At 43.1% G+C, this 12,500-nt stretch overlaps 1 protein-coding gene across 1 annotated transcript in view; it reads right to left on the bottom strand.

Moving 5' to 3' along the window:
• Positions 1 to 12,500, bottom strand: part of jarid2b (jumonji and AT-rich interaction domain containing 2b) — a 98,622-nt gene that overhangs the window by 29,845 nt on the left and 56,277 nt on the right. Inside the window, 1 exon segment of the mRNA XM_068728511.1 lies at positions 3,672 to 3,895. Coding sequence (XP_068584612.1) covers positions 3,672 to 3,895 — 224 coding nt within the window.

Here is a 12,500-nt window from a genome sequence, read left to right as displayed (position 1 = left end):
CATCAGAATTATTTCCTCTGATACAGCAGCCACCCAGTTCATTTATAGGGGGGGGGGGGGGGGGGGGGTAGTCCCAAAAGAATAAAATGTTGTCTATTACAAACTTGGTATCATGCAGAATGATGGAAAACTCATTCTGACAGCTACATAAAAGCAGATAAAACATGAAGGATTTAAAGCTGTGAAGTGAGCAACAAAAAAATAAACTGTTGTGAAAGCTGAACTCTCGTTTCACTCTGTATTTTGACATCATGACTTAAAGGGACAGTTCACCGCAAAATCAAAAATGCATATTTTTCCTCCTAACTGTAGAGCTATTTATCAATCTAGATTGTTTTGGTGCAAGTTGCCTAGTTTTGGAGATATCACCTCTAGTAATGTATGCTTTCTCTCTAATATAATGGGACTATACAGCACTCGGCTTGTGGTGCTCAAAGAAAAAAAAAGAAAATACATTTGAAAAACTCAAACTGCAATCTCTCTTTCCAGAAATAATGACCCGGTTACTCAAGATAATCCACAGACCTTTTGTGAGTTTCATGAGGAACTATTTTCTTTCAACCACAGTTCCTACATGAAGCTGCTCAATGGAAAAATATGTGTTTCTGATTTTGGGATGAACTGGCCCTTTAAGGTGTGATTTCACAATACGGAGTGACACAAGAGTTCTTTTTTTTTGTTGCTCACTTTACTGCTTCAAAACCTTCACGTTTTAACTGCTTTTATGTATAGCTGTCAGAATGAGTCATGATAAAAGCCTTTTGGGGTGAATGCGTATTGTTTACCAGATAAGAAAAGCAAACACTGCAGCGGGGTGTGTGTGTGTGTGTGTGTGTGTGTGTGTGTGTGTGTGTGTGTGTGTGTGTGTGAGAGAGTGTATAAACATTGTGAACATTTGACCTGGGTCAGATCCCAGGAATCACCACTGATAGGGTTTTAGGGTAGAAATGTTGCTAAATGTACCATTATTACTTCCAAAAAATAAGATTGAAAATCAAATTGAAAAGAAAGAATTAGGGAGATAATGGATTGGAGATTTCCATAATATAGCTCGAGATCCTGTCAGAGGCATTTTGGTAGCAGACATGAAGCAGCCTAATGTTTGTGGTGGCCAGATCACCAGAGAGACATGTATCAAGATCTTAAAGGGGATTTGGGGTTTCAGAGGATATCAAAGACTTGAGTCCCTTTGAGAAGATTAACCAAGCTAACACGGTTGTCCTCGTAGGCTGTGTCTCATCACACACCCTGGATGCTGCGTGTGTGCAGAAACACACACACAGACCCACACTAACGCACACGATGGCGGGAGACACAGAAGATAAGCAGGACATCAGTGGGTGAGCATTTGGTTTGCACTCAGGCACACGCTTCCACACACACACACCCACTGACACACAACCTCAAGGGCTCGGCTGACATTCTCCCGTGTCCTTCTCTTGGTAAGGGTCCCTGCATATGGGTCACATGAGAGGCCAAGGGGAAAAACAGAGCAAAAGAAGCCCGCACAGGAAAATGTCATCCTCGCAGCATGGATAGTTACTTAGTACACACACACACACACACACACAGTTAAACTGGATCTATAAATACAACAGTAAAGCAGGGAGTGGCAGAGTGGAAAAAGCCCCGTGGAAAACCATTCAATCGTTAGCTTTGCAGCCTAGCTCTAAAATTAGCAATAGCAGGGCAGTAAAGTACAGCAGCGCGCACGCACGCACGCACGCACGCACGCACGCACGCACGCACGCACAGAGAGAGAGAGAGAGAGAGAGAGAGAGAGAGAGAGAGAGAGAGAGAGAGAGAGAGAGAGAGAGAGAGAGAGAGAGAGAGAGAGAGAGAGAGAGAGAAAAAATCAGCTTATTCCTAACCTTAATTATAAAGAAAAAAGCAGCAAAACTGAGTCAGGACCAGCCACCTACACCTCATTAGTTTACCGCTCCACATGGAAGGCTGGAGGTTAGTTTAGCACCCAGAGCCCAGAATAATATCAACTTCAAAGTATATGGCACATTATATCATTAGCCTATGTACCATCCTGGCCTATATATGCAAATCAAAGCCCATCTCACCAAAGGCTTCAGTCGATTTTAGCAACCTCCAATTATGCGTTCTTGAATGAGCCCTGTAAGGTTAAAATGGCGTTCCATAAAGGGAGCATTGTCGTCAGAACAGCAACGTATAGCCGTCACGTCCCAACAGATTTGAATCTAAATTCGACTCTCCTGAGTCTTTAGCCTACTTTGTAAGACGGGCAGAGGTTAATGATGATAACAGCAAATTAATCTGAAGCGAGGGGGTTTTGTCTTCCAAATGAGTTAATTCTGGCTGTGAGGACATGTTTAAGAAAAAGGAGAGTGAGATATTTAACAAAGGATGAAATGAAGATAGCAAAGAGAAGTCACGACCAAGGTTGTTTGAAAAAAAAAAAAAAAAAAAAAATGGCCCTAAACTTTTTTTTATTATTCAGGCCTTGAATGCGTCACTCCCTCGCCCTTTTAAGAGGGTTATTTGAGACGGCCATGAATGTGAGGTAGAGCTAATGATTAATTGAAGTGTCCTGTGAAGGGTCATTGAGCTTACATCTTATGTACAAGTCTACCTATATAAAGGACATAAACTAGAGAATGGGGTTGTTCAAAACATCTATTTTACCATGTAAAATCAGCACAGGGAGAAACTAGGAGCAAACAATGAATTATCTATAAAGAGAATTTAGAAAGCATACATGATGTCTGTTTCTATAAAACACACACACACACACACACACACACACACACACACACACACACACACACACACACACACACACACACACACACACACACACACACACACACACACACACACACACACACACACACCTTAATCTGCTGCTAATTACTCTGCCATGACTTTTCCAGTTCACTTGACATAGAAGGTGCTACATAGTGTCGATGAACCTGTGTAGTGTTTGTAGTGTGGGGCCTGTGACTGTGCGAGTACTATATGCACTAACAGCTGCTGTGGTAGAGGGTGATAGGCAGGGTGTTAAAGAGACGGATAGTTGTTGAAAGGTAGGAGGGGGAGATGTGTAAGCTGATGAAATGCAGGATAATCTTAGCTCTGGGCAAGTACATAGTTATTTGCAGTATGTGAGTGCTGTTATGTGTGTGTGTGTGTGTGTGTGTGTGTGTGTGTGTGTGTGTGTGTGTGTGTGTGTGTGTGAGAGAGAGTGGAGGGGGGATCAAAATCTGACTTAACAAAACTCTAGAATTGCTTGTGTATGCGTCTTTATGTGCATGAGTGTCTAAAATATGTTTAATCAAAAGTTCAGGTTTCCCTTTAGATCGTCATATGAGACAATCCATCTCAGCACTGGACTGCATATACTATTTGACAGGTCTTGGAAATGCTGGGTGTGTTCATTAGCTTGCAACCAGAGGCTTATATAGTGCAGGCCTCTCCAAAGACAGCCAAACAGTAGCAAACTGTCCAGCCTCAGAATCAATATGTAGTTTGGCTTTCTAGCAGAAACCCGTGTCCTGGGCGCACATTGAAAAAGCTGTAATGTTAAAGCAAGACATAACCGCAAGGCTTCCTCGCTCAACAAACATCCCAGTGTGCCGACCGCTGGATTGTGGGTCTGCATGTAATTATGCCTTCATCTGCTCCGTTCTGCCGCGTCTTACCTCTGAGGCAAAGGAAGGTGAGGAAGTCCTCCGTCTTGGGCTTGCGTCTGGACAGGTCCTGAACGGACAAGGAAAGGGATGATGAGGAGAGCGATGACAGGGACGTTGAGGGCACAGTGGCCAGGGCGGTGTTCAGGATGCCTGGGTCGGCCACCTTGACGGGTGTAGTGCTGGGCGAGTTGGGCTGCGACTGGGCAAACTTCCTCTGGGCCTGGAGACGAGGTCTGAGAGGAAAACAAAAAAGAGAGAAAGGGGAGAGTAAGTAACTGATATGTATTATTTGATTACAGCTAAAACACAAGAGTGTCTACTCCACACCGGTGGGCCACCACGATGAAGAGACAGCCATGGCCGCCCAAGATAATAGGAAAGTTAATACATTTTATCAGATTTTATGTTCACACAAAGAAATATGCACTACAGAACGTATGTAAGATAAATCACATTGATTTCAAACAATCAAATACAATCATACATTGGGAAAAATCATCACACGCAGATACCCCTACATTAGCAGTGGAGTCGCAGTATTGTACACCCGGTAGGTAGTGATGATATCATTCATCCCCATCTATCTCAGCAGAATACAAAGTAGTATGCGGCCGATTAAAATCACACTTTTGCTTTTTTACATGCACAAACACACGTACTGTCTCATCGTTTTCATTAACGTGGCCCGGCAGCCATTGTCTCACTGTGGAGCGGATCGCTGAAACAATTACCCCGTAGTGAAGAATTGATGACCTTAGTGTACGAGCATTTGAACATTCCTTCAGAGAGGTGTTAGGTGTGAGTCTATGCAGATACAAGCACACTCCCCAGCTCACATGGTCATTCAGTGAGTGTTTGGCTGTTTGTGCATGTAAATGAGTGTATTTACCTGAGTAAATTACACAAAAACACACACATATGTAGTTGCAGTTGAAAACACTGAGTGAAAGATAATTAGGCTGCCAGACATCAAGTTCCTTCATCTCTTTGTATCGCTCTCTCTTTTTACTTCCTTCTCACCTTTCCACCATTATATTTTCTACTTTTTCCTCTTAGTTGCCCTTATTATCCTCTGTGGTGCACAAAGCCTTTGAGATGTCGCTCTCATTTTTCTCTCTGCTTGTCTCTTTTGTCTCTTTATTTCACAGTGTGTGTCAGTGGAGGCCAGGGAAGGAGGAGAATATTAAAGAAGTGGGTGTCTGAGAGAAAGCGATGGACCTTACCTGTCACACCACCCTCACGACACATCTGGATGTGGACACTAACTCTCACACACTTAACATTTAGACCCATGCCTAACCCTTAACCCAAACCTAACCTTATCTTAACCTTAAACCAAGTCTTTACCCTAAAATGTAATGATTTACGTTATGGGGACGTGCATTTTGTCTTCAAACAGAATGCGGGTACCCCCCATAATGGCAATATGTCCCCACATGACAGGTAAAACTGCGCACACACACACACAGACAGACACACACACACACACACACACACACACACACACACACACACACACACACACACACACACACACACACACACACACACACACACACACACACACACACACACACCTAGACAACCAGGGGCCACATGAACCAGCAAGTGGCCTCAATCGATTAGTGCTGCAGTGTGTGTGTGTGTGTGTGTGTGTGTGTGTGTGTGTGTGTGAGAAGGACAGAGAGCTATGATAGAAGCAATGTGATATCCTGGTATTATTTGTCAATTTGCCGTGGACCCGATTAAAGTAAGGAAAGATAGGATCATGTCTGGAGAACACCCACAATGCATTTGGTGCAGAGCTCCGATTACACTTCAATCAGAGAACAGTGTGGTGTCAAAACGTGTCGATTTCCCACCGCGACATGGGTGTAAGCTCAATATGTGAGAAATTGAGAGATGATTGCACGCACATTGCCAAAGCGCTGCATTTGATGTGAGGTGTGAGAAAACTGAACAAACAGCTGTTTGCACACGCCCAGTTTGTTTACAACCAAACAATCCATAAACAAAAGCCTGTGACTGCGGTCAGAATTCAATAGTACACAAAAGTGATCCGCATTTACACAAATCTAAGTGGCTTTGATTTTGAGTCTCCAAAACATCCACTACACTCATCGTTAAAGGAATTTTGTCTCTGCATACAAAAAATAGACTTTTAGCCTCCAAATAAATGCGGCAGCAAAAATTTTAATCACTCATTTTACTGATAGAAGATATTATAGCGTTGCCTTATTTCAGCACTCACTTAAAATCTAGGATGTACGGGTTTCCCCTGGTATTACAGAACAAAGAACATGACAATTCATTCGGCAAAACACCACAATGAGGAAAGGTGTCACTTCACACACAGCCGGGATTTATTTGCAAAATGTGGAGAGAAAAAAAGGGACGGAGCAAGAAGGCGGCACGATCTCATCCTCTGAACTGCACGTCCATGAGTGATAACACAGGACGGAAGGCAAGAGGTTTGTTCTCATCTCCAAAATATAAACAATAGTTTGCATGGGCTTACAGGATCTTGCGATCGGGTAGCGCTTTTCCAAACCGTAGCACCAACATAAACAAATGGCACATTGATGATGGCGCGGGTGTACTCTAGTACGGAGCGGCATTATTTATGTGAAAGCTGAGAGGCGGGGGGGGAGTGGAGAGAGGGGGCAATCGTACGGGGGCACGGCACGAATCAATCGTACCCAATATGAAAACGTTGTCACAGAAGAAGAGTGTGACAAACAGCCAGAGAGACAAAGGATGAGCAAGGTGTGAGGTAAAGCACAATCATCCTTCTCCTCGTTTCACACGTCCGCATCCACTGGGCTGGTATTTGTTGTCGCTGGACTGGTGGGTCACAAACAAATGCAAACACTTCCACATGAGCACACGTGCAAAGACACAAACCATACTTATACCCCTGCCTACCCACATTCAAGTCTGTCTTTGACCTCATCACACACACCATAATAAAACTCCACTAGGGAAACGGCAGTACAGAGAGGGATGAGGCCAAAAGCAACACAGTGGGATGAAGTGATGGAGAGAAGGGCGGATGTGCAGATGGACGCTGGAAGCAGGGAGCAGGGAGGTTTGCGTGACTGCAAGACTGGGAAAGATATAATGTGTGAGAAGAAGACAGGTGATGAAGAGGGGAAGGAACAGGACACACAGTACAACTCTGCAACCAGAGTTCAGTAACTTCAACCACAAACATGCCACCACGTCCATTTTGGCGTTTCGACACAGGCATACACACACAATTCCCATAACACTATATGGAAATTCAAAATGCCCATGTTCAATTTGTTCTATAAGCTAAATATCTGAAAGTTACAATAAAAGTTGAAACAACTTCCAGCCAAAAGCAGGAAAAAAGAAGGAAAAGCTTTCAGCCTCAGTGTTCATCTACTGTATGCGTGCTTTTTTAGAGTTTAATGGATCTTAAAGGAACAACTGTTTGTCATACACACAAAAATCTTTATTTTTATAACACCAATATATTAAGTCATTTCATATTGATAAGAATGTCTCAATGCACGACAACGCTTTTGCATAGACTTTGCTGTGGTCATGCGTGAACACCTGTATGTGTGCGCGGCTGCATAACTGTTGCAATGCTAATGCACGGTTCAAATGTGCAGCCGCCCAAACCCGTCTCACCATCCTGTGAATTTAATGGTGTGCAATTTAATAGCGCAAATGGGGGAGCCATGGAGACTAAGCTCAGCTGTGTCGTGAACACTTTCGAAATAGTAAGCAGAGATGGAGCTCTCTCCATAAAAGCCTCTTTGGTAAGCTAAACTCTGGATAGTTTTATTGCTCCGGCATTAGACAAATAGGATCCTATTTAAGTGCTAAAAAATAAAAAAGTGAGTGAGTGGGAACTGACACGAAAAACAGACAGTTTGACAACAGGAACAAAGCACAAGCAACTGTGCAAAAGAATGGGGACAGAGACAGATGAGCTAATAAAGCAATGCGCTTACTGCATCCTGTCTAGACAGTCAACCAGAGCCTCTTTAGTGGGCCTCAGGTTTCCCTTGGACGATCCTCTGTTATCTGTTACCTATTAACTAACATGGGAGATGTACTGGGGGGCAGGCTGACAATCACTGAAAATACATTTCTGCTTAGAGGTAATCTCTAGTAATTGGACTAAATTATCTTTATGTACATTTCTCGATGTATTATCAGTTGTCATCTTCTTTCTCCTTTGGCATGCTAACAGCAAAGATGAGGCTAATAAAAAGGTAATAAAACAGATCTGCTTCACTGATGGTGTGATAATGAAGGGTCTGGCAGTGAATCCACAGGCGGACGAACGGATAAATAAAACCCCATCACCTTACATTACGAAAACTGCCAATTGGGTAACAAGAACTTACTATAAATATGACAGAGAGCTCGCCTCCTTGTAAACTGTGCCCGGGTGGCAAAACAGAATTGCTGTTTTTATCACCATTAAGTGCATCAGGAAATTAGAGCATCGAAACAATTATAGTAACACATATTTAACAAATTTGTCCAGACTCCTCTGAAATTATGGATCGTCCCCAAAGTTTTGCCGATATATGTCAATGCTGAGGAGGCGGTCACGCATGCATGAGAAAGACTCGAGTATAGCCCAGACACACACACACACACACACACACACACACACACACACACACACACACACACACACACACACACACACACACACACACACACACACACACACACACACACACACACACACACACACACACACACACACACACACACACACACACACGTCTCAGTGTCCAAAGGACCATGTAAATAATGAGAAATCAGCATGGGAACAATTTGCAATGACATGACTTGGGCTGCCACTGTGCTATGGGCTCAGTGTTAACATGAGCCTCTGACTTAGCCCTCTGTCTGCCCAGAGGAGGGCTGCCGGTGTGGGAGTGAGTGTGTCAGCCAGGGTACAACATGTTCCCAAGCGTGTTGAGCTGTAGAATATACACTCATCGGCGCACTGCCATGGCAGGTAAGTGAAGCTTACGTGATTAAAATTAGACTGATTCCCCTGATTGAAGGAGAATAAGTGGAGGTCTGGAGTGATGCAGGTCGGGGTAAAGAGAAAACGGAGATCCGAAAGTGGAAGAAAAGCAAAAGAGATTACAGCAGGATGTCCCCATTCATCCCTTTCTAATCCTCCTTTCATCCATCCCTTCCTCCCTCCATCCCTTCCTGCTATCCCCCAGCCATCCCCTTCAAAAGGAGCTGCTCTAATGTGTAATATTACACATGCCACCGTAGCTGTATAGGGCATTGATTATCTCCGGGAGAGACAGTGAGAAAATATGACAATCCTGTCAGCCGGCAATCCCGGGGAAAAGAAGGAAGAAGAAAGGGAGAGAGGATAAAGGGCCATTTGTGATTTCCCTCTAACACATCAAATGAAAAATGGGAAGGAGGTGGTGACGAAGAGACACAGGGACAGAGGGAAAGATGAGCTACAGTTTCTTTAATGTATTTCACTCAGCCAAAGCCAGACCACCGTGTGCTCAAGGCAGCACAGTTGTGAACAGTTGACATAGATCACACTCATGCACACGGACTCTGTCAATCAAAAAGCCGTCTAGCTCCCCCTCTTCAGCCTCCATCTTATCAACACCTTTCCAGCGATGGCCGTTTCCATGGAAACTACGGAACTGTGGTCATCTCTTTTTATGCTACGAGGGCGTTGGCGAAGCATCCGAGCAACTGACACCATCTACGCACTTGATCGGTAACTGACCCTGATCTCGGACTTCTCCCAGCGGGGAAGCCAGCAAAAACAGAACTTATCCTTCACACTCAGTCAATAAGTCAATAAATGTCAGTGTGGGAGAAGAGCATCACATATAGAAACTTCCAACCCCAGCTGGCTCCTGAAACCCAGTTTACTGGGAGGCGAGGCACATCGGCAGGGTGCAGAGTGCGAGAAACTAGATGACTCAGCACGTGTGTGTATTTAGACCCGACAACAGCTGATTTATTAAACAGCATATCAAACTCATTTGTGATTTAAATGCATATAATAGATGCAAAGAAAAATACTTTCGATGCCAATTAGGCGGGACCGGTAGTTGAAAAAGCAGACTCACATGCACGTTTGATCTATTGAATAAGCTTCTGGCTCAGCATCTTTCAAATCTTTATGTTCATTAAATATTGATAAATGGAGTCCAATGTGTACAAATACAAGCGAGGGGACAAAACAAAGAGGTTTGAACTTAACAGCATGTTATGGGCGACTCTGTTGTAATTGCTCAAGCTTGAGAAAACAAAATTGTCACTGAGCAAAATCTAGCTTGAAACAAGTAACCAACACCAAATACAAATCCTGTGTCTGATTCTAAAGTTAGACATGAAGCCTGATACTCAGGTTTCAATCTAATGTGAAGCCAATTAATTTGATTATATGGGCATTTAAAGCCATATTCTACTTTTCCATGTTTAGCAAAGATAGCCTCAAAATTAAACCCTTCAGTGAATTAGTGGATAGAATAATGTGAGAGTGCATTTAATGACGTGTGTGTCTGTGCTCCTAGGGTCATATACTACACTGTGTCCCTTGTATACGATGGCCTGGCCCCCCACACTTGAGCCTGGGCTGTTATGTGTGTCAGTCGCTGTGTGGTTTGGTTTCAGACCTTTGCTGTGCCACTGTAATCTGATATTCGGATCAGGCCGCCAAGTGGAACATGAGCTAGTAGTCCCCGTGTTGATTTGTGCAAATGTGTCCTCTGACTTTTAAAGCACTCTGCTGAACTTAATACTGTGAAGTTCTTTACAAGCCATAGAGTATTAATTGGAAAATAATTGCACATCGTAATTGAATCTATTCCAAAAAAAACTCCACGCAAATCACTATGAAGAGAATGAGATCAAGAAAAGACAAATAGCAATAAAGAAAGAGAGCAAAAAAAAGCAAGCTTTGATGAAGAAGTATGAAAGTGTGCCAGGCCAAAAGAAATAAAAAATAAAACAGCTAAACAATTAGTCTCTGTATTTCATTTTCATATACTGACAAAAACAATACATCGACAAAAGCAAAGAATATACAGTTTGAATAATTGCATTATAAAAAAATCTGTAAAGCATATCTTAAGCTCGTCCACAGTGTGTCCCACGGTTTGGTGGATGTTGGTATGAGGCTGTACTCGAGTCAGACTTTTTGCCCCCCCCCCATGGTAAAGGTTATTGTGTGAGGAGAAGAGCACTGATCCAGAGTCTGTACCTTAGGGGCTGTATTAATTGGCTCCAGATGGCCCACATGGTCCAGATAAAAGACGACCTCACTGCAGCTGGCTCTGCGAGTGTCTGCTTGTGTGTGTGTGTGTGTGTGTGCGTGCGCACGCGCGCCCATGAGTTAATTTCATCCAAATCAGAGCAACATGAATGCACATGTTTATGTACATAAGAATGAAATGTGTATGAATGTTTACATGCAGGGATTAAGCTTCACAAAATGTGTGTATGCCTTTAATCAATGTCTCTATCTACATTTACGTCTGTGTGTGTGTGTCGTCTGCCAGTCTGTTCCGATCAAATCCATCAGCAGATGAAAGAGTGAAAAGCAGAGTGCGTATATTGGCAATGATGACAATGTAATTGACACCATGTGTATGTGTGAACGTGACCATTTAAGCATCTGTATGAAAGAGACACAGCGGTCCCAAGGCTGCCGTGTTTCAGCAGGGATACCAAACTTCTCTCGCACTGCATATAAATGTTAACTCACCGTAAACCTTTTAGTTTGGGACAACGCAGATTTAAGAGCTCTAATCTAGTTTATCAAGTAAAGAAAATAAGTTCCCTCTTAGTCTCTAGGGAGCAACTGCCAGCGTGCACAATGATAAATTCAAGAGCTTGCAAAACCTTCTTTGTAAAAGACTACGCTGACCACACATCACCCATTTTAGGATTTGCGTTGGGAAACCGAACAGTTGTAATGAATTTGTAATCAATTTGTTTATTGTTTTTCCATCTCCATGTATTTCAGAGAGGGACGACACTGCAGCGAACTGGCCCAATAACCTCTTGACCGTCACGTGTGCAAACAGGCCCTGTATTGACCCCAGTCACATATACAGTGAGCATGTGCACACCAAACACAAACAAACACCGCCATAAGTCAATGAGACAAGGCCACCGAGAGGACAGAGTTGCACACGGACATCCAGTTATTGCTCACTATATTGTACATACAGTAGTCTACTCGAACGGGCATCGACAACCATGAAAGCAATGTGTATTATACAGTATTTCTGAATATTTTGTCAGCATATGGTTTTAACGCCCAGCTGCTTTGTGTTGACATCAAGATAAATGTGAGGTTGTTATTCAGAGATGTGATAGAGTGTGTGTGTGTGTGTGTGTGTGTGTGTGTGTGTGTGTGTGTGTCTCTTTGTCCCAGTTCAGCCGTGACAGCTATATGCTTCAAGGAGAACCAATGAGGCTAATATTCATTTGAGATAAAAGATATAGCAGGGCCTGTGTCCATATTTAAATATAACCTTGGCTTTTCACTCGCCACCTTTTTTTATTGAATGAAACGAGGAGATGGCCAGATAGGCAGATGTGGAGAGAAAAGACATCTTGACAATAGATCAAGCTAAGCTGTATCTCTGTGAATATATAAATGCTATATTAGGTCAGGTGGAAGTCGCCAATGTCCCCTTTGTCACCTTAAAAATGCTAATGCACAAAAGTGGCACTGTGTGCGTTAGCTAAACGCCACTAAAATAACTTGAAAACACCAACAGAGCTTTGCCAACATGTAGCCATAGGATTTTTTTTTTTATTTGTGGGGAATTACATGGC

This window comes from Cebidichthys violaceus, unplaced genomic scaffold (assembly GCF_023349555.1).
Source record: "Cebidichthys violaceus isolate CVI_PGR_0920_01 unplaced genomic scaffold, fCebVio1.0.p SCAF_42, whole genome shotgun sequence".
In the NCBI taxonomy this organism is placed as follows: Eukaryota; Metazoa; Chordata; class Actinopteri; order Perciformes; family Stichaeidae; genus Cebidichthys; species Cebidichthys violaceus.
This window is presented reverse-complemented; position numbering and strand designations above follow the sequence as displayed.